The sequence below is a fragment of the Camelus dromedarius genome, chromosome 16, assembly GCF_036321535.1.
Source record: "Camelus dromedarius isolate mCamDro1 chromosome 16, mCamDro1.pat, whole genome shotgun sequence".
Taxonomy (NCBI): Eukaryota; Metazoa; Chordata; class Mammalia; order Artiodactyla; family Camelidae; genus Camelus; species Camelus dromedarius.
This window is the reverse complement of record NC_087451.1, coordinates 48818875-48841851: the sequence shown is the minus strand read 5'-3', so window position 1 is coordinate 48841851 and position 22977 is coordinate 48818875. Positions and strand designations below refer to the sequence as shown.

The 22977-nt window shown below is 45.7% G+C and overlaps 1 protein-coding gene and 1 pseudogene across 1 annotated transcript; both read right to left on the bottom strand.

Moving 5' to 3' along the window:
- Positions 1–10303: 10303 nt before the first annotated feature.
- LOC105088252 (E3 ubiquitin-protein ligase Hakai-like) lies at positions 10304–11758 on the bottom strand (annotated as a pseudogene).
- Positions 11759–19058: 7300 nt separating this feature from the next.
- On the bottom strand, positions 19059–21552 carry LOC135323125 (ferritin light chain-like). Its single transcript, XM_064494793.1, has 2 exons — positions 21382–21552; positions 19059–19517 (listed from the first exon to the last, which is right to left on the bottom strand). Exons 1-2 carry the CDS (start codon positions 21550–21552, stop codon positions 19059–19061), a joined length of 630 nt encoding a protein of 209 aa, XP_064350863.1.
- Between the last annotated feature and the right edge of the window lie 1425 nt (positions 21553–22977).

Genomic DNA, 22977 nt, shown 5'->3' with positions numbered 1-22977 from the left:
CAGTTTATAACGTGTCAATTTCTGCTGTACCACGTTTCAGTCGTATATATACATACATACATTCCTTTCCATAGGGATGCATTTTATTTTAATTTTTTCATAGGGATGTATTTTAGAATTCATTGTGTCTTTAAATTTTTTTCTTGAGTGGTCCACACTAATGGTACAGATTATAATCAGCGGCATCTAGGATTTAATGAAATAAAAGTCAGTGGAATTTACATACAAGTAAAAGGTCAGTGGGATGGAACAGATAATGTCAGGAGAAGACACCAGAAACAGGTGGTAAATGAAGTGTGAGACACTGAGACAAGAGGGGAGGGGGCAGGGCACAGCCATTCAAGGAATGACAGCAATTGACACCAAAATGGTAGAAGATTCAACTCCCAGTTGGCCTTGAGGATTAAGATGGTGGGAGATTTGACTTCTAGTAGACCTTGAGCTTCATTATACGCTCATTGTAATATATTAGCATGGTAAATAACATGCCCACAGGCACCATGACAGTCCCAAGGGTAACCACAAAAGATCAAACAGTGGGCGGTGGCCCAATTCCTGGGAATCCCAGCCCCTTACACAGGTTAGTTGGAATAGTCCTCCCACTTGTGGTCATGTGAAGTTACCATGCCCATAAAAACTGGCAATACCACGCCTCGTGGCCGCCTCTCTGGCTCCCTCCTCTTCAGAGACGGCCCGTACTCTATCTATGGAGTTTGTACCTACTTTTACGTTCACCTGAGCACCCAATTCCCACATCTTTCTCTTGCCTTCTGAAACAACCTTCATTCTATGCAGTATGTATGTCTCTAAATAAGTCTACCTTTACTGAGCACCCAACCCCCACACCTCGTGGCCTTTCTCTCGCCTTCTGAAACAGCCTACATTCTATATAGTAGGTATCTCTCTAAATAAATCTACCTTTACTCAACTGTGGCTCGCTCTTGAATTCTTTCCTGAGTGAAGCCAAGGACCCACACTTGGTGGGGCACGTCCCAGGGGCTCCACCGAGACCTGGGGCACAGCCCTTCTCATGCCCTGCATCCGTTTTTCCTGCATAAACATGACAAGGCAAGTGAAGGAATCTGTGAGCCCTTCCTGAAAAAACAGCATGACAATGAAATCCAGCTGACAAAAATCTACTAAAATCGCAAAATAGTGAACATTTATAAACATTTACTATGATACAGGCACTGTCCTAAGTGCTTAACCTGTATAATTTAATCCTCACAACAACCTGATGAAGCAACTGTTCTTGCCCGTGTTTTCTAAGTGGAGAAACTGAGGCACAGAGGGGTCAACTAACTAATGTCAAGCTATATGGACAAATACAAAGATGACAAAAACTGCATGCTGTTCCTCTTCCCTCCCAGAAACAGTGTGGAAGGGCCTACACTTGGTTTCTCATTTTGTAAAAAGAGAGGAGGGGAGGTACGTGTTAGGGGGGTTGGAGGGAGGGTATCGTGGGTGGGAGGTGTCCATTTGGGACTTTTCTGTGGAAAGTGGTGGTCACAATGGCCCGTTTTCTAGGCTCTAAATAATTACTGAGAGGACAGGGACACATCCCCAGATGAGACCAAGGCAGTCTGGTTATAGAGTTATAAGCTTCAGAGTCAGGAAATACTTGGTTTAAAATCTTTGCTTTAACTACTACTTAGTTGTGTGACCTTGGGCAAGTCCTTTAATGTCTCTGAACCTCCTCATCCTCACTGGTGAAATTAGACATCATTATAGTACCTGAGGCCCAGGGTTATCAGGATTAAATCAGAGCAAGCCCCAAAAGCATTCAGCATGGGCCCTGGCCCGAGGTTAAAATTATGATTATCTTGACACAGCACTTGTCCACAGCAGGGGGAGGGGGGGGGCCTTGGTTGTTTAGGGTTAGCCCCTTCCCTCAGGCAAATCAGAGAATTTTTTTTTTTAAGTATGTTGAGCCATTGTTTTAAGTGTTTTTTTTTTTTTTTCTTTCCTTCTTTTGCCCTGAGAGAAATGCCAAAGGCCTTAAAAGCAGCCACACCCCACACTGGGCCTCATGTGAATGGTCAGATGATCCGGGAGGGATGGGACTGGAGGCAGGGAAGTGGAGCTTGGCTTCCTGCCCCTGAGACGCATGCCCTGGAGCCTGGGGAGGAGCCTCCTTCCACTGGCCCAGGGTTTTGCTGGAACTAGTACTTGGGCTGTGGGCAGAGACTGTCAAGGAGGCTGTTTAGCTGGCCTTGGTTGTGACTGATCAGAGCACAAAACCCCCTTCTCAGGTAGTGGCTGTCCTACCCTGACCTCGGCATCCCGTGCCTCCTTCTGTCCTCACACCTGTCATCCATGTACTCATTCCTTCCTTCCTTTGTGCATTCACTCACTCAGAGTGTTCTGAGCATTTGCCATATGCCAGACCCTGCTGGTGCTGGGGAGACCTAGACCCAATTCTTGCCCTCAAAGCATCCAAGGCTAGAAAGCAGGCTAAAACAAACCTGCCAAACTAAACAGCTGTGGAAACAAAAAACAAAAAAAGTCCCACCTCATAATGGCTATAATGGGCCACATGCAGGATCACTATTCAAGGCCTTATTTGCTGGGTTTATCATGGGAAGAAACAGAGAGTTGATTGACGGCAGAGTCTACAGCCAAACTGCCAGGGCAGGCACCCCAGGGCCACACAGAAGTATGTTCCCAGTTGAAAACCGTGAATCTGGTTCAAACCCCTTAATTTTGCTGAAGTCAGTCAACACGATCAAGACAAAGTGAAGTCAGCAGCAGAGCCCAGACTGGGAAAGTGAGGGGCTGTTTCCTTTCACTCCTGTTATTGGAACCACAGCCCCAGCAGTCCTCTGTAGCAAATGGGACCTTCAAAAGGAGGGGCTATGGGGGGACCAGAAAGCAGGGAGGATGCAGGGAGACTGCACGAGGTGGGGGGTGGAGGGGAGGGGGAACTGTGCTGTTGTCCTTACCATGGCCGCCCTAACTGGCTCGTCTTCAGTTCAAAGAACACTCTGGCCCCCTCCTGCTGTGCACACCTCTCCAGGCTCAGTCCTTAGATGGCAGTGGTGCCTGCCCAAGGGCAGAGACAGCAGCCAGTCAATGGCTAAAGAATGGATGAGAGAGATCAAGGGACCAGAAAGGCTTTGATGGTACAGATCTTCCAATCCACTACCCTCCTGATAAATGCATTGTAAATTGAAAACATTCTAAAGAAAATGCATTTAATACACCTAAACCACTGACATCATGGCTGAATCTAGCCCACCTTAAATGTTCTCAAAACACATCAGCCTACAGTTGGGCAAAATCATCGAACACAGCCTGTTTTATAATAAAATGTTAAATATCTCATGTAATTTATTGAAAACTGTACTAAAAGTAACAAACAAAATGGTTGTCTGGGTCCAGAATGGTTGTAAACATATCAGTTATTGATCTTTTTGATCACATGGCTGACCAGGAGCTGTGGCTGCCCTGCCCAGCATCAAAGGAGAGCATCAGACCTTGTATTGCTAGCCTGGGAAAAGGTCAAAATTCAAAATTCGAAGTACAGTTTCTACTAAATGCATATCGCTTTCACCCCATTGTAAAGTGAAAAACTCTTAAGCGGAACCATGTAAGTTGGAGACTGTCTGTATTTGTGTGCCTGGCTGGAGTCCAGACCAAGACAGACAGGGCCAGTAGCCTTTTCATTTCTCTCCATCCAACTGTTACCATTCAGAGAGGGGGAGCTAAGCTGTATCGAGGAAGGAAGGCTTTAGATGCAGCGCTAAGTTTGGAGGATGGGTCGGCATTCACCAGACTGGGTGAAGGGGGCTGTAAAGGTGTAGAGGTGTGAAACAGCTTCTCGGCATTTTAGGGGATCTGAAACACAAAAGCCCAGCAGTGGTTCTGTTTGTCAGCTTTGTGACAGCCATAGAAGAAGGTACCAGAGAGGTCAAGGAGGACAGAGGGAAGCCAATGACATCATTAAGATTTTTTCCGCTTTGCTTCATAGAATTCGTTATTGTTTATTATCACCACAGGATATTTCAGAATGGTTTATCCAGTGATACTAATAATAGCTAATATTTACTCTCACTTACACTTCCTATATTTTACCTTTCTTAATTCTTACAATAATCTTGTGGGAATGGTCCAACTCTCATCATCATCGTTATTTTACAGAAGAGGAAACTGAGGCATGGAGAGGGTCACAACTTTCTCGAGGCAGCACAGCTAGTACATGGCAGAGCTGGGACTTGGGCAGGCAGGCTCTCGGAGCTGCACCTCTAACTGCTGTGCCGCTGGCCCTTTGACGACTTCGGAGGACCAGCTGTGAGCTTCAGCATGGGAAGAAGTCCTTGTATCGAGGGAGCTTTCAGTCTAATGGGACATTTAAGGTTGCTCCCTCTTTTCTCCTGTTAAAATAGCTCCCGGAGAAGCAAAGCTTTGATAACCCCAAAGATGGACTGATGTATCAAAAGTTTTACTTTGCCTCTCTTTGCATGCTGCCAGCTTGCTTTGCAAAAGTGTCGAGTCCATTTAATTGCAGCAGCAGCGTGTGTGTGGGTGTGATGACTTCACTGCAGCCTCCCCAGCTCTGGGTATGATCTTATCAAAGGAACATTTGGTACCCAGCTTGCTCAACAGGCAGCTGCCTCCTTCTTGTGTTTTACATCCCCAACCCGGGTCTTGAGTGAAGGGAAAAGCTGGCGAAACATGGATGAAATATTAGGCTGTGGAGAGGACAGAGGACCCAGGCAGGCTTGTCAGGTCAGCTAGGGTCATGGAGTTTTTGCGCTTCGACTGTGAAAGCTACTATCTCTCCTTTGTCTATTAGAAAAGTGTTTCCTTGAGGCAATGGAATTTCAAAAGCCAGAGGTACAGGTAGAGAACATACAATCTCGAATAAAAATGTGCAAGTGAGAAAGGAAAGAAGGTGGATGGACAAACGTCCCATTCCCCCCAAAACATTTCACTGACAGTAAATGTTCCCCGTCATCATTTAGTGTCACCAACCTCCCTCTTTGTACCCACACCTCTTCTGGCATCTGTCTCATTGTATTGTGATTGTTTATGCTTCTGTCTTCAAGAGCAGACCATGAGGCTGGACCAAAGGGCAGGGACAGTTTTCCGTTTAGTTTCTGAGGGTAGACAGGGACACATAGTGCGTGGCTCAAGGGACCACAGAAGGTTCTGTGAGGATGCTCTGTGAACTGGTCTGAACACTCCCCCCACAGATAGAAGATGCTGGTTACTAATGCTCGTGGTGCAGTCATTCTGAGGAAGAAGAATCACCCGTACGCATTTTTGTTGGGAGGGGATGGGCAGGAGGAAGACAAGCTCTTTAAAGCCAGCTTGGGCTGTGACAGGGTTCCAACTGTAAGAAGCCCTGTGTGCACGGTGCTGAGGAGAAAGGGGACCCAGTTCCTGTCCTCTATTTCTCTTCTCACCCCCCCACCCTGTGCCTGGCCCAGAGCTAAGGGGCTTGACTGACCCCTACCACTCACTGGAAACCAGTCGAGTGGACTTGGCACCCTGCATTTAGAGCATCAGCAGACACACTCCCAGCTGAGCCCTGTGGCAGTGGAGATGGCCTGATGTGCATTTGGAGACAAACTGTTTCTCTACCTTTGTCTCTGCCTATAAAAGGAGGTAAAGGGAAGTATGTTTCCAAAGCCAGTCAGCAGGGCTGTGAGGCTGCCAAAGAGAGGCTTTGTGAGTCCCTGGCTCCCTGGTGGTCCCCCAGGGTGGGACAAGAGTCAGTTCTGATGGCCAGAGGGTGGTGGAGGTGTTTGATGGCAAATAAGGAATGTTTTGGGGGTCAGATGAGCCAGCAGGACCCCAGGGGCTGGGCACAAAGGCAGAAGCTTTAGACCGGGCTGCTTTCTGGCTGGGGGAGGTGAGGGGCAGGCCAGGGGGGCAGGGAAGCAGGGGGCGAGGCAGGGATAATGGGAGGCTGACATCTGGAACTGCTCCATGCATTGGCCGCTGCAGCCCACCCTGCACCTGTCAGCCCTTTGCCATCACAAGCCTTTAAAGGGAGTAGCAGAAGAGTGCATTTCCTTTGCTGTCACAGTTCCACTTTGAGAAAAAAATTATTCCCCAGGGATGTTCCCACAGTGAACGCTGGATGTGTACTGTAAAGGTAAAACCAGGAAACTCCCTAACTGTCCATCTGAAAGGACCGGGTTAACCATATGTGGGTGTTAGGGGCCTTCACAAGGAAATACAACTGAAGGAAGAGAATAGAGCAAGTTCTAGAATAGAATGCTAACAGTATAGTTGAAAAACCTTGGAAGGATTTATACTGAGCTGTTAACAGTGAGAGTGGGGAGAGAACTGAACTTTCAGTTCCAATTCTATTTTGTTCATTTCAATCTTGTTTGGACCTTTTACACAAATATTTTAAAAAATTAAACAAATGCTAAAGACACACAACAAGTTTCTTTTGTATAGCACAGGGAACTATATTCATTATCTTGGTAACCTATAATGAAAAAGAATATGAAAAGGAATATATGTATGTGCATGTATGACTGAAACATTATGCTGTACACCAGAAATTCACACCACATTGTAAAATGACTGTACTTCAGTTAAAAAAAAATCCTAAAGACAAATTGATGCTCTCAAATCTGTAACCAAGTTATCCCAGGAAGGGCACCTGCTTCCCTCTTTATTCTGGCCACATGCTCTTTGGTGGGGACTTGTGAGTTGTCCCTCTGCCACTCTGCTGTGTTTCTCGGAAGTTAGCCCTTCTGAGCTTCAGTGTGTCCACCAATACAACACAGGCAGAGCCACCTCTGATGCTCTGGGGCCTCTGGGAAGTGGGATGGGAGGTGGATAAGGTGACACCATGTTAGCAAAACAGCAAAGAGAGGCCTTGCAGCAGTCTGGCTCCGTGGCCACCCCGATGTGGGTTCAGAGTCAGAGCTGGCCTGGAGGTGGGGGAGGGGGAGAGGAAGGAAAGAGACTAGGAGAGGAGAGCTAGTTTCTTTTGAACTCAGCCCCTCCTCCATCCGACCCTCTCACTGACCTCCCTACTGGCTCCTGACATCTTCATGTCACTCAGGCCCACTGCTTCCTTCCCTGACGCTGCTCCCTCCTTCTCTGGAGTCCCGTCTTCCTGGGTCTCTCCGGCCACCTCCAGCCCAACAAACCTGGGCTGTACAGGCTGCTTCTAGCTTCTCTGAGACCATGCCACTCACACCTTTGGACCAGGTGACAAAAGTGTCCTCTTTATCAGCAAAAAGTGAGAATTTTGGAGAGACAAAGAAATGCAGTCCACAGACATCCCAGGACCAATTCAGAAGCTGAGAGAAGACTGGATGGGCTTGAATGGGCATGGGAGGCTGGTGGCCTCTGCGACCCGGGATACCAGTACAGGCCCCAGGCCGCAGTGAGTAGGATGTGGGATGTGAGTGGGGATGGCTGGGGGAGGGGTCAGAGAGTTGGATCCCAGGGCAATCCAGTGCCAGGATGAGGTGTCCCAAGTTGGGCAGCTGAACTTGAGATGCCCCAGGGAGACCAGTGGTTCTCAGGGCTGCCAAGGCAAGCCCAGCCACCAGGGACCTGAGCTCACACATTCTGAACTCCTGTGGTCAGGGCTTTAGAGGTTCCTAGACACTGCCTGTCAGACGTGTCCTGACCGCCTGGCACTCAGTGACTCCTCAGATACTTGTCACGTGAGTGAGCCAGGAAAGAAATCCAGATGCCCTTCGCACTCGCATCCTGCCACGGGCCACTGCTGCAAAACAGGCCACTGGCCTGATCCGGTCTCCCCACGAGCTGGCCCAGCCGGAGGAGCCGCAGATGCGGCCCAAGCAGGCGTCCAGGGTGACTCCCAGGCGCCGCCCTGCGGCCCCGCTCCCGTTCTCAGCCGTCGCCGGGGATCGCCAGCGGCGTCTCTGACTTTGGCCTCGGCTCTGACTGCTGTGACTCATCTCCGGGAGGAGGAGAAAGGGGCCTTTGTGGTCCCCGCGCTGGCCCGAGGCTGGCGGGTCTCTTGGGCAGCACCGCCCCCCGGTGGCCGCGGCGCCCCAGAGGCCTTGTCGATGGATCGCCACCTCCCAGAGGGCGTGCGTGGTCGGCCTCCTTGGGTGAAGCCTCAACAAAGGATGGGATTGTTCGTCCAACCCGCCCAGGAGAAGGGCAAATTCGGGCACCGGGACCGCGGTCCTGGGGAGGCCTCTCACTGCTCCACGGCTGCGAAGAGGGGCACGCCTTTTCTGGTGGAAGCCTGGCTCGGGTTCCTGCTTTCCGCATCCCCGAGACCACGTGTCTGCTGCGTTTTAAAAATAGAGGCGAACATCTGCTCTTCCCCTTTTGTGAGGGGCCTATTCATATCGCTTGTCCGTTTTTCTCTTTTCCCTTATTTTCCCCGTATTGATGTTTAGAAGCTCTGGAACACATCCAGTCCGTCATATGTGCTGCAAATATTTTTCTAAGCTTCGAATTTACCTCGATTTTGGTTTTGGTGATTTTGGATACATACATTTTACGTTTTTCGTGTGGTCTGACCTTTTGATGTTTTGCTTTAGTCGTTCCCCCTTTGCTTTCTGCGTATAGAACTGTTTCCATCCTAGAATCAAAGATTTCCCCAATTTTCTTCTAGATCTCTATTTTTTTTCTTTTCTTCCCCACCCCACCATCCTCTTTTTCCTTCTCCTCCTCCTCCGTTAGATTTTAAATCCTGGAATTATTTTTGATATAAGGTGTGATGTAAAGATCTAAGCTAATTTTTTCTTTTTTCCAAGTAGTTAGCGAATTTCCCAAATACTATCATTCAGCCTTTCTCCTTTAGTAGAGTATTTCCTTACTGGTTTGAAATACCACCTGGATTAGGGACTAAATGCTTGGGCCTATTTCTGACCAGGACCCCGACCTTATACACTGTGTCAAAGAGCATAAACTTCTTCTTCTTTTTAAAAATAATGTATTAGGCCACCAATCATGGATTTAGGACATATTTTCAATTCACATTCTTTAAGGTCCAGCTAAAAATGCAGTCTTGAGTGAAACATCTGCACATGAAAACTGGATGGGAAATATTTCATTTAGAAGGACATGAACATTTTAAATTCTTGTAGTACAAAATGCCAAACCTTCCTGCAGAATGGCTAGACTAATTTATATTCCACCAGAAGAATATGAGAATGCCTTTTCAGTATACTCATACCAGGGTTGAGTATTATTTGTAAAAACAGGTTCCAATTTGAAAGACAAAAAATACTTCTGTTACGGAAACGACAGGCCAGCCAAGAAACAAGCACCACTCGGAGGGTTAGAGTACTCAGGTGTATTACGCCGGCGGGCTCAGAGAGGCTTCTGCTCTGAAGTTCTGAGCACCTCCAAGGTGTGTGCATGAGGTTTTATAGGGTTAAGTACAAGCTTGGGGTATTCGGCCAATACGCATGGAACAGCTTTAGCAGCATCATTATCACAAAAGTGGAGGCAGGGAGGCAGCAAACCAACATTCCAAAGCCAGATATATCTCTTTGAAAATCCAGCTGGCTAGCAAAAAAACATGAACAGCAAACCAACACTAATTAACTTAGATTTACAAGTTAGTCCAGCAGAACTCAGATCAGTATTCCGATACTTAGATTTGTGAGTTATCTTGTTAGCCCAGCCCGGCTTTTCCTTCACACTTCATTGTTCTCAATTAATTTGCAGTTCTTTGGTGCTGGGGAACCCCTTTGGCAGGACTACCTGGGTCAGGGTGGCAGCTGACCTATTTCCTGTGCATTGCATCTGAGACTTGCCTTTATCACTTCTCTCTACTCCTGATGGATAATGTGACCATGATTTTTTTTTTCACCATGATTTGTTTTTTACTTTTAGGATTTTATTGTAACTGTGGGAGACTGGTGGTAAAACATATGGTTTAAAAAACAGTGTGTTGCTGCACTTAAATTCACGTAAAAATAGCATTTTTATAGCCATATTGAAATTTAATCCTTTTACACAGGTTACAAAATGTATCACAAGAAAAACTAAACATTAGGTTTAACAGAAGCAGTAATTTTGAAAGTGGAACCATGAAAAACTTTTTTTTTCAAATGTTTTATAAACGATCCTCTGGGTCAATTTACCACACTAGGGGAACAAAGGTGTTAAAATACAGCTGAGCTCAACTGAACTACTTATCTGCACTATAGCACAGTACTTGAAATCAATCCTAAAGTCAAGATTTAAAATCATTTTAGGAGACAAGACCCTAAGTGTTTTACAGCCACCTCAGGAACAGGTACTTTTCCTTCCCCAAACAATCAAAGCTTAATTAAAAGATTGACTATATACAAGTTTTGTTTCCTCATCATATCTTCAGTTCAAAATACAACTGTCATTGGTAATACAGTCTGTATCTTGTCTGATCTGGATGATGTGGTCCAGAAAGTGGGCTTTGATAATGCAGACCCTGCATTCATGGAGGAAGAGGTGGCCCTCTTGGTGCAGGCCATATACCAGAGCTCATTCCCACTGGTTGTGTAAATGGAGGTCTCATAGTTCCTTAATCTTCAGTGAACTGGGGTAGAGAGTTGGATTATACTGGTGAGGAGTGGGTACAGTTATGGGTGGACCACCATGTTGAGATGGGGGAGGTCCAGGAGAAGGATGATTCATATAAGGTGGCATCTGGGCAATAATATGTCCAGGGAGAGGGGTTTTTAGTGGTAGAGCAGGGGTCATTGGTGGAGGTGGAGCTTGGTTACAAACCAAGTGAGGAATACCTGCAGCCTGGGGAGGATGTGGTATGGGATGGTTTATTGATGGTGGAGGAGGTGCGGGGGGGGGGTGCATAACTTTGCCATGAAGGCATAATACGGTGAGGGTGAGATACCACTGGTTGACCCTGATAATCAGGATGATGGTGAGCAGGTGCTGGGGTAGGAGGTAGTGAATCTTAGTCATCCTGAATAGGGACAGTTATTAAATTTCTGTGTTTTCTTGTTGAAATACCAAAGGTTTCCTGACTGACTGAAGGAGGTGGAGGTGGAGCCATGGCCAATTCTGCTAGAGAAGCACATATATCCTCGTGTGGCTGATTATAGTGCTCGAGTGGCATGTTTTACAAAGGAGGTGGTGGCATCATGATGTGCTGTTCTGGTGGAATGTGGCTTGTCTGGTGGCAGTATAAACCGATCCTGGATTTCAGCTGGTGGTGGGGCAATAGGATGATGAACATTCTCTAGTGAAGCACAGGGAACAGGTTTTCCAGCTCTCATATGGCAGTGGTTGATATGAGCCTGTAAGTCTCTCTGAGACAAATACTTTCTCTTGCACCCTTGCACAATGCTACACAAGAAGAGAGAATCGTGTTCTCTCACTGCTCAGTTCGTTGTATGGGATCACTACAGCCTGGACACATCTTATCTCCCTTTTTTTCCATGTAAAATAGCACAGTCATAGCAAACACACATGTTTGCATGGAATTATTTGCCCATAGATTTTAATAGACAATCCACATTTGTCACAGAAATGAACTGGTGTATCATCCTCTCACCTAAAATGTTTATTTGAAAGTCCCCCCCAAAAAGTGTCCGGGAAGTCGCTGATTTCCAAATACTTCGCCCCCTTTACAATCATACCGTTCTTCTTCATTATAATCAAATCCTTCTTCATCACCAGGTGGACCCTTTGCTGGCATTCTGTTTATAGTCCTTGGAGTTCGAGGTGAAGCTTTGGCTTTGTTTCCTTGTTTGGAGATGAGTTTTATAGGAATTCATCTTCGAACATCAAGACCATCCACTGATCCAGAACTATTACTGCCTCGTAACTCAGTGTAAGCGTGATCCATGATTCGCTTCGGCTCGCAGGGCACAGTGGGAGCGGAAGTCAACAACGCCGGAGTCTCAGGGAGCGCATGCGCGCTACCTTCCGGAGCCCGGGAGGCGGAAGTGCGACCTGGTTGTCCGGGTTGGGGTCGCCAAAAGCTTCTTTCTGTCGCGTCACGTCGGCTACACGACCCCAGTGAGGGAGTCAGGCATAGTTCAGGCAGAGGGAGAAAGAGCGAGTATGCAGAGAGTTTCCATGTCGAGGTGGCCAAGGCAGGAGGAAGTAGCCTTTAACTATGGAGAGGAGACTGACAGGAACAGGGGAGAGGGAGAGCGGCAGTGGTGGGAGGACTAAGCTCCCGGCAGGTAAGGCGGCCACCTCTTTTTTTTTTTTTTTTAATTGAAGTGAAATTCACATAACATTAAATTAGTCATTTAAGTGAACAATTCATTGGCATTTAGCATATTCACAGTGTTATGCAACCATCACCTTTATTTAGTTTCAAAACATTTTCATCGTCCCCGAAGGAGACCCTGTATCCATTAAGCGGTCATTGTCTATTCCTCTCTACCCACAGCCTGGCAACCATGAATCAGCTTTCTGTCTCAGTGGATTTAACTATTCTGGATATTTTATGTAAATGGAATCGTACATGATGTGACCTTTCTGTTTGGTTTCCTTCTCTTAGCATAATGTTTTTGAGGTTCATCTGTGTGTAGCATATATCAGTACTTCATTCCTTTTTATTACTGAATAAAAAGGAATGGACCACAACTTGGTTATCGATTCCTCCATTGATGGACCTTTGGGTTGTTTCCACCTTTTGGCTGTTGTGAATAGTGCTGCTATGAACAGTCATAGAGACTGATTCTTAGGAAGTCATGATTGGGTAGTAATGATCTGACAAAACAAGTTTTCTAACCGGTGAATTTTTTAATATGAACATTTCATGGTGTTATAAAAGCAAATCAGATTTTGACATACACTTAATGAAATTGATTTTATTGATTTCCAGGAACGTCTTGTTAACCAAAAAACAAACAAACAAACAAAACAAGAGTCCCCATAGAGAGTAGAGAAGAGAATGAGCATTTGTTGAGCACTGATATATTGGACCTAATTCACGGTAGCAGATGATGTTCCTGGCCCACCAGGAGTCACCTGCAGATAATAGCTTCTTGTATCTCTGCTTCAGGACATTCCTTGGATATGAAGCCCACACAGGGGCAGCTCAGAAGTATCTAGGGGTGTCCAGTACCCGAGGTGTGATCCTTAACCAACGAGGAGCATCTCCTCACCCCTCTGCTGAATCCTGACATGTGTTCTGTGCAGTAGGTAACCCCATTTGCCCACAGTGGTCACTTGCTTATGAATGCAGACTTCAGTGGCTTTCCTCCCTTCTCCTACCTCCCTGCATGTTGGATTTCTGACTCCTCCCTTTGGTTGGTTGGTTGTTTCTTACCCTGAGCAACTCACTTACACCCTGGGCCTTAGGGACCTCATTTGTAACATAGGGATAGTCATAGTACTTGCCACGATGAGGACAAGATGACATATGTGGTGTCTAGAAAGTGCCTGGCATGTAGCATGTGCTCCAAGTGTCAATCATGAGTATATAAATAGAATGAGCACAGGCTGCGGGAAATAAAACACACCTGCTTCAGTTTCCTCATTTGAAATGTGGATGAAAATGCCTCTTTTGGAAGATGACTGTGAGGGGTACATGGGACGACATCATTTATGTAAACTACAAAGCACGGGGTTGGCCCCAGGTGAGGACCAGCGCCGGGCATGCCAATGGCGCCATCTTCATCCGGTGGCTGTGGCATAGTGAGACCCACAACAAGCAGAAGGAGACGGTGCCCGGGTGCAGGTGAGACCGGTTCAGGGCCCCAAGCCACTTTATCCTTTATCTGTGGAATGGTGTGACCTCAGGAGAGTCGTGTCCCTAAGGCCTTTGTTTCCACATTACCGAAAATAGGTGGTTGGATTTAGGGGATGGCTAAATGCCCTACTGGCTCTAAAGATCTAGGGAGCGTCCTGTCCTGGGATGGACACACACGCTGGCTGCAGAGAGGAAGCATCTGCATTATCTCCTGGGCCACTTGAGTCATCACCTCCTGGAGCCTTAGGCCCCAGGCGCTGTTGGCCTTGAAAATCACCCCAGATAAGAAAAATGAGCCTAGAAAACGTTTCCAGGCATTTTGATGTGTGAAAGTTGTTTTCTTTTGAGGCCTCTCCTCCCTTTTTGTCACTTTGCAAATGTCCCTGGCGGCCTTGCCAAGTCTTGGGATCTGGCCGTGTCTCCCTGTGTAGGGCTGGGTTGAGGGGCACGGGGAGCCTCGAAGGATCAGCCAGCCCCCTTTCTCACTGCCCTCTCCTCAGCTCCTGTAAGAATCTTAGTAACCCAGAGGAAGAAGTAAACAGCCCACAATGTTTTATACAGGTCAGAAAACGTGGCTCCACCCTCCAGAGGAAGCCGAAGCTGGGCAGTAACCGCAGAACAGATGGGGCCTGGGGAGGGGGCAGCACTAAGCGCAGTGGCTCGGAAGAGAGCGGCCCGGGGACTGCGGAGCATGCGCGGCGGAGGGCAGCAGGAGGGATGGAGGGAGCATGCGCGGCCTGTCTTCTGGGCCCTGGGCAGCGAAGGGTTGAGTCTTCTCTCCACGCCCAGGCGCCTCAGGAGGGCGAGACAGAACTTTCTTTGTTTTCTGTAACCCGGCCTCATTTCTGAGTCCCTTATCCATCAGGCTGATGGGGAACTTCTTCCAGGAGTTATGACCTAGATCTAAGGTCTTGATGCAGTAATGCGCGGTAGGGTGGCGTTTTGGTGAAACAATCCCTGTGTCACTTAGGCTGTCCTTGTGCATCCGCAGGTCCCCATCCTTCAGGTCCGACGATTTCCTGTGACTTCTTCACAGTCACAGTCACAGCCCAAAGGCATCCCCAGACCACTCCCTTCAGGCTCCCGCTCTGTCATTCTTCTCCAGGCCAGGGGCTCCTGGTTCTGCACTGGGTTGCGGGGGACCCCTCTCCACACTGCTTCTGGCCAAGGTGTCCAGAACATTTGCGTGAATCCTCTTTCCCCCTTTTATCGCCTCTACAAACCAGCTCGGTTCACCTAAGACTTAGGTTCTTAAAGAAGATGTTTTTGTTATTTCTGCTGCCCTGCTTCTTCCTCTCTGCTATACTACAACCTGCAAAACTGCCTGAATGTGGGAAAGGAAACAGGAATATACAGGGAGAAGACAGAACATCAGTGAGGTTGTCAAACTCACATCCAGCCCGGAACGGATGTATCCCATGCAATCTCACCATGTCTTCTGTTATCATTTTATGGAGGAGGAAACTAGGGCTTAATGAGGTCATGTACCTAATGTGTCCTTCCCACGTGCATACACAAACCACTTCATGAAAAGGGGTGCAAGGGTTCGGTGAACTCAGTCCCAAACTTTGTTGTCGTTGCTACACAAACAGACTCTATTCAAACAGAACTTCCCCGGGAATCTGAAAGTGTTTCTGCTCTGGTTGAAGTCACCTGGGCTGAGGGCTCCATATGCAGCCTCCTCCTCCCCCTCACTCCTGAGGGGCACCTGGGGCACTTCTGCAATGTCCCAGGTCCAGGAGCCCTCTGGTCTGTGTGGGCCCCCAGGCTGGCTCTGCAGCCAACCCCCCAGACCTGGATGGGGTCACTTCTTGGTGGATTTCCTTGGAAGACATCAACTTAGTGGCCCCCAGAATCAAAACTTCCCGCTTGGCTCTTCCTTTGAGGCTGCTGGACCCCACGCCTGGACACCATATCAAGGCCAGATCCATGAGCTTCTGAGAGGATTTGGAGGCTGGTCCACCCCCTGCTGCCCAGTTTCTCCACAGCATCCAACACAATCAGCCAGGGCTGCATGGGGCCAATTGCTTTAAATGAATGTTAATCCTGCTCAGAGCTAGATTGACGGGGCCCATGGGAAGGGCCAGAAGGAACAGGGCTACAATTTGTCCCTTGAGACAGATTTTTTTTTTTTCCCTTTTTGGCAGATCTCTTTATCGAGGCTGCTATCTCATCCCCTTTTATTCATAAAATTGGTGTTTTAAGAAACACTAATAGCCTTTGGGCTTCTGTAACTGGTCATATCATCTGTTCACTCACCAGATAAACATTAGGTCAGTACCTACTAAGTACGAGGTGCTGAGCTAAGCACCAGGGATGCAAAGGTGAGGAAGATGCATCTCCTTCACAGCCCACAGGTCGTAGGTCATAGGTCACAGGTCACGATTCTTGCCTCTGTGCTTTTCTAGCCCTGGGAAATTGTAGTGGATGCTTGCTGGCTTTTTGCCACTCCGCATTCATTTCCCCTAACAGCTCGCTGGTTTCCTTTCCCATGACCTGCCCCCCACGAGCATAGCTTCGCTGAGACAATGAATCAGGGAACCTTGCCCTCCCCTCATGGAAACCAACAGGGTGTCTGGAGGTTTTCTCAGCCGCAATTCTTCCTCTCTCTGCCCAAGTGTAACCAAAGCCTGGAGACATGACCCAAGTCCTTCCAGTGAGACCCTTTCCTGGGACTCAGAAACAATGTTGGGAGGGATAGTTGGCATGTGCATCCCAGCAGCATAACCTAATGGGTAAGGAACTTCTGTTTCCCATGCTTCTTCCAAGTCTAGTTCTCCAGCCTTCCTGTGGGTTCTGGGGATCTCACAAGTTTTCTTTTCCTTAAGACAGAGTTGGTTTCTGTTGCTTGTAGTCGAAGAACCCTAAACCAACATACCAGGTTCTACCTGTTATGTCAGTTGAATTTAACATGCTTGCCCCATCTGTTGCCAAGCTCTTGTTCTGAGCCAGGTGTTGTGGATACATCAACCTGGATGAAGATAGACAAGCAAACAACAAGCGCTTAAACTATGAGAGATGTCATGGAAACACAGGGAACAAAGGAGGAAGAGGTCAGCTCTGCCTGAGGGCAGGAGGGAGCCAGGAAAGCAGGTCATCCAAACAGAGTTTCCTGCTTTTGCTCTCCTCCCTTACTACCCTTCCCCCCAAGCATTCTCATCACGGCAGACGAAGGGATCTTTTACAAATCAGGCCAAGTCACTGCTGGTATCAAGACCCTCTAAAGGCTCCCTGTCTCAGAGTATAAGCCAAGTTCTACAGTGGCCTACAGGCCCTCTGTGACCTGGTGCCCCAGCAAAGGTCTGTGTCTCCCAGTCCTGTGCAGCAGGACGGGACCATAGGGTCATGCTCTCTCCAACTGGAAGGGACTGCAGCCCGGCCACAGCTAGGGCATCCTGGAAGCCACAGGGTGAAGGTGGTTCCTAAATGACTAGGTGAAGCCCATCTGCCTTCTGTTTCTAAAATGCATAGTCACGCCTCCAAGATTCTGGGAGTGAGTGGCTCCGCTCTGCTGCTCTCTTATATTCCCATATACATTTCTGAGAGTTATTTGGACTTTTCTGTCTTTGTCAGACTTAGTTATCAACATACTTTCCTCTCTGCATCTCCTCTTCTAAGTTGAAGCTTTTAACTTGCTGTAGGCTAAGAAACCAGGCAATCAAGTTTCTTAGAATCGTTTCTTAGAACTGTTTTTTTTTTTTCTATGAAAACAGAGGAGTTTCCCTTTAATGTATATTACAAAGTAAAGGGCCAAGAACAATTAAGACCCTATTGAAGAAGAATAAGGAGGGAGGGGTTTGTCCTACCAGATTTAAAGATTTACTATTAGCAAAGATAGACAAGGAGACCTCGGGACTGAATAGAGGACCCAGAGATGGATCACATATAGATGAGGACGATGACAGGGTTGGCATTACTATAAATCAGTGGGAAAAGAAGAGACCAAATGATCATTATAGCAGAGGACTGGCTAATGTATGCAGAATATAAAATTTTAGATCCCTTCCTCACACCATATGCAGAGATAGATTCCATATATTTTTTAAAATGAAATATAAGAAGCCAAACTTTAAAACTTAAAAAAAAAAATCTACAAAAGAATATATTCATGAACTTGAAGTGGTGAAGAGTTTCTTAAATAAGACTAAAAGTGTTCACATCATAATGGAGAATATTGATACATTCAATGATCATAGGATTTTAAACTTCTTTATGACAAAAGGTGCTATAACAATGAAAAGGCAAGATATTCCAATTCTTTGCAACTTGTTTGCAGCCAGAATACATAAAGAATTCCTATAAATTAGTAAAAGAAGAAGAATTTAAGAGAAACATGAAATTCACAGAAGAGGAAACCAGAATAGCTATAAACAAATGAAAAATTCTCGACCTCACTAGTAATCATGGGAATTCAGATAAAAATAATAAGACCCCATTTCATGCCCATCAGATTGGCAAAAATTAAAAAGCATGATAACACCATGTTAGTGAAGATAAGGGGAAATGAGAACTCATACATTTCTAGTGGGAATATAAATTTGTACAAGTCTACCATCCTTATCCACAATTCCAAAATCAAAATAACTCTGAAAACCAAAAGTTTCCACCTCACCTTCAACAAATTTGGTTTAAACTCACTTCATGACAAAGCCTGATTTGGAACTGAAAGCAGGGTCTTGAAGAGATATTTGTACCTCAAGTTCATAGGAGAATTATTCACAATAGCTAAAACGTGTAAGCAAGCCAAATATCCATGGACAGATGAGTGGTTAAGCAAAATGTGGTATAGCCATAAAATGGAATATTATTCAGCCTTTAGAAAGAAGGAAATCCTGCAGTACACTGCAACATAGATGAAACTTGAAGACATTATGCTACATGAACTAAGCCAGTCAAAAAGATACTACATGATTCCACTTATATGAGGTATATTAGGGCAGTCAAAATCATAAAGACAGAAATTATAATGGCGTTTGCCAGGGGCTGGGAGGAGGGCAGAATGGGGAGTTATTATTTAATGGGTACAGAATTTCAGTTTTACAAGATGAAAAAAATAGTTCTGTGGGTGGATGATGGTGATGGTTGCACAAAAATGTGAATATATTCCACACCACTGAATGTAGGCTTAAAAATGATTACAATGGCAAATATTATGTTAGGTGTATTTCACCACAATATTAAAAAAAAAAAACCTGATGTGAACTAATTTGAGGTTATTTATAGTCTTTTTTTTGTTTGTTTGTTTTGTTTTTGTTTTTTTTTTCTGCAACAAGCTTTATTGTTTCCATTTGGTCCAAGGCTTGGGAGCGGGCTCCAGGGTGGTTAAAAAGCTGCCCATTGGCTGCAGAGAGGCTTCAGGCAGAAGCCCTGATGCCAGAGGGGCTTCTCAAAGGCCGCTGGGTCTCAGAAACTCCTAGTCATGTTGGAGGGTGAGCCTTTAGAAGAGATACTGGCCTGGCCCAGCCTGGGGACCAGCCAGCCTGTGGAGGTTAGTCAGGTGGTCGCCCATCTTCTTGATGACTTTCACCTCCTCATCCAGGAGTGGCTTTCCAGGAAGTCGCAGCAGTGGGGGTGGTCTACAAGGCAGAGTCCAGGACTCGCAGATCCAAAGGGACCTGGTTCTGGTTCTTTTCCAGGAGCAAGGCAGCCTCCATAGCGTCCTGGATTTCACTCCACTCATCTGGAGATAGCTTCTGCACGTCCAGGAAGAGGGCTGATTTTGCATTTTCAAGAGATGCTGGGTGTCTTCGTGCTTCTCCTCGGCCAATTTGTGGAAAAAGTGACCCACACCCTCCAGAGCCACATAGTCCCCGCAACGGACATAGAAGCCCAGAGAGAGGTAGGTGTTAGAGGCTTGCAGGTGTACGGTGACCAGGTGGGTGAGGGCAATCTCCACCTTGGTGGAATAATACTGATGAATCTCGGGGCTCACGGTTGATCACTAATAAGGAGCTAAGCTCAAAAAATGGTGTTGGCTGGCCCTGGAGGCCAGGGGTAGCAGAGTGGCTGGTTCTGAAGGTTGTGACTGGAAAAAAGCTGAACGGCGGTTGGAGGCTGGAGCAAGGGGCATCCCTGGGTCTGTTCCGTCCAAACACTGCTGAACCAAGAGACAGGTCCACAAGACCCCTGAGCACACTGCCTATTTATAGCCTTAACTTATCCCATTTAGTGTGATTGTTCATATATTTTGTTGACAAAATATTCCTGTTTGATTATGGGGTGCTACTGTAAACCCCACTGGGGGTTTTAGGTAAGATGCAGTATATCTACCATATTACATTTAAACATTTTTATTTTTTAAGTCGTCATACAGTGAAATGGATTCTTCTTTCCCTTTTGTGTAGATCTAAGAATTTTAACACATATATAGATTTGTGTAACTGCACAATCAGGATACAGAACAAACCCAAACACTCCCTTCTTCTTTTCCTTTATAATCACCCCCTCCCCACCACCCCTTCTAACCCTGACAACCAGTGATCTGTTTCCCATCCACTGTAGTTTGGTCTTTTCAAGAAGAAATGGAATCATTCAGCATATTACATTTTAAAGCCAGAACCACTCTGAAATTTGAAACAATATGGCCCCAAGGTTTTCAGGGAAACTTTGGAGAGGAATTTTCCACCATCTAGTAAAAGCTGAAGATACCCGTGCACTGTGATACAGTGACTATATGCTCAGTAAAAAGCCCCCCGTGTTTGCAGGAGGGACACGTGCAGGAATCCTCATGCAGTGCTGTGTCTGATAACAAAAAAGGAAACGAGGAACAGTATATCAGAAAGAGAATGGATGAATAAAGGAACATTTAGTTACACAATGGAAAACTATATGAACAGCATTTAACAAGAATTAATCAAGATAAACAATAAGTTTATATTGTATAGAGCAGGGAACTATATTCAATGTCTTGTGGTATCCTATAATGAAAAAGTATATGAAAGCGAATAAATGTGTGTATATGTATGACTGAACTATTATGCTATACACCAGAAATTGACACAACATTGTAAACTGACTATACTTCAATGACAACAACAAAAAGAACCAAAAAAAAAAAAAAAAAGAATTAATCAGATCTACATGTATCAACACAGAGGAATCTGAAAAACATAATAATGAGCAAAACAAGTTTCAAAGGATTTACACAGTATGATACTATTTATGAAAACATTGTTAAGATATATATTATTTATATGTAGCTTATGTTATGTAGTATTTATCTAATTATTAATATCCTATTGTACATATTGATATATAGCTACATAGTAAAAGTATATATAGGCAGACGAGAAGGATCTGTATTAACTTGAGAGTAGTAGTTATTTAAACAGGGGAGGAATGGAAAGACTTTAGATGTATCAGGGTTTTTTTTTAATTTGTAAAAAGAAATCTGGAGCAAATACGGCAAAATGTTAACATTTGTTAAATCTGTGTGGGCAAGTACTTGGATGTCTGTCGTAGTATTTTTTTGTACCTTTTGAAATATTGAAAATATTTCATCACTAACTTTAAAAAACTGATTAAAGAAAAAAGAAAAAGATGAGATGTAGAACCAGGCAAAACCTTGGCATCTTGTCCCTTTCCCACTTTATAGATTGGGACATAGAGGCCCAGGGAGAATGAGCCGTTTGTCCAAGGTCACAGAGCAAATGCAGAGCTGGGAGAAGAATGCAGGTCTCCGGACTCATTCAGTTTTACTGTGACAGTTGCCAGAGGGAGTGTGGGGTATCCCTGGCCTAGGACTCACACTCAAAACTCACGTTCAGGTTTGGAAACTGTGCCAGGCTGTCCACCCCACTGCACCAGGTCAGCGGGCACAGCCTCTTGGCACAGGCTCCCACTCCACTGCAAAGTGCCCAGGATACTGCAGGGGCCCTGTCACACTCTGGGGGCGGCTGTCCTTCTACCCACACATCTGTTAATTCATCCATCTGTCCATGCATCCACCCACCTGCACATCCACTTACCCTTTCTTTGACCTTCATTCCCCATCCATTTGTGGGTCAAAGCCTTCCTGAATGCTCACCCCACTTGTTTATGTGCAGAGGGCACCGAATTAAGTGGTTTTTCACCCTCAAGGAGCCCAGTCTCCATTTAATTCACAATAAATTTGTGAATTACAATAAACAAATGCCAGAACCCCTACAGTGTGGCATGTACTTTCCTGGAGGTATTAGGTACAGTGGGAGTAAATAAGGAGGCTTGGTCTGTTCTGGAGGGGGAGGGGAAGCAGGCACTCAGAGGCTGCCACTGAGATGGTTTATTTTTAAATCTGAATTATGGTAAAATACACATAACCTAAAATTTATCAACTTAACCAGTTTTAAGTGTACAGTTCATTGGCATTAAGTACACTCACATTGTGCAACATCACCATCATCCATCCACAGAACTCTTCAACTTATAAAATGGAAACTCCATAATATTGTTTCATAACAATAACTCCCACTTCTGGCTTCCCCACTCTGTCCCTGGCAATTCTTCTGCCTCTAAGAATTTGACTCTTCTAGGTGCTTCTTATAAGTGAAATCTTACAGTATTTGTCCTTTGGTGACTGGCTTATTTCAGTTAGCATAATGTCTTCACGGTTCATTCATGTTGTAGCCTGTTCAGAATTTCCTTCTTTTTTTAAAGGCTGAATAATATTCCATTATCTGTATCTACCTCATTGTGTTATCCATTCATCTGCTGACGGATGCTTGGAGGGTTTCCACCTTTTAGCTATTGTGGATAATGCTGCTGTGAAGATGGGGATACACATACCTCTTCGAGAATCTGCTTTCAGTTTTTCCTGTATATCCCCAGAAGTAGAATTGCTGGCTCATAATCCTCATCTTGAGGAACCACCATACTGTTTGTGGCAGCAGCCGCACCATCTTACATTCCCAACAACAGTGCTCAGGGGTTCCAGTTTCTCCACATCCTTTTCAACACTTGTTTTTTGATAGTAACCATCCTAATGGGTGAGGTGGTATCTCACTGTGGTTTTGATGTGCATTTCTTGAGTGATTAGTGATACCGAGCATGTTTTCTTGTGTTTATTGGCCATTTATATACCTTCTTTGGGGAAATGTCTGTTGAAGTCCTTTTCCCATTTTCAGCTCATGTTGTGTGTGTTCTTGGTGGATTCATAGGAGTTCTTTATAAATTCTTGATATCAACCCCTTATCATGTGTAGAGTTTGCCAGTGTTTTCTCCTGACTTGTGGGCTGCCTTTTCACTCTGTTGCTTGTGCTTTTTGATATAGCCCATGGAGAAGATTTTAAAGGATTGGTAGAAGCCAGCCAGTTTGGGCAGCAGTGGAGTGAGGGGAAGGTGTTTTCGTCAAAGGAAACAGCCTGTGTAAACACACAGAG

Bases quoted from the DNA above. Each gene is read 5' to 3' on its own strand.
- LOC135323125 (XM_064494793.1), bottom strand. From the start codon at position 21,552: ATGGATGAATTAACAGATGTGTGGGTAGAAGGACAGCCGCCCCCAGAG. The intron at 19,518-21,381 runs GTGAGTTTTGAG...TATTCCACCAAG, and splicing joins CACAGTTTCCAAACCTGAAC to GTGGAGATTGCCCTCACCCA.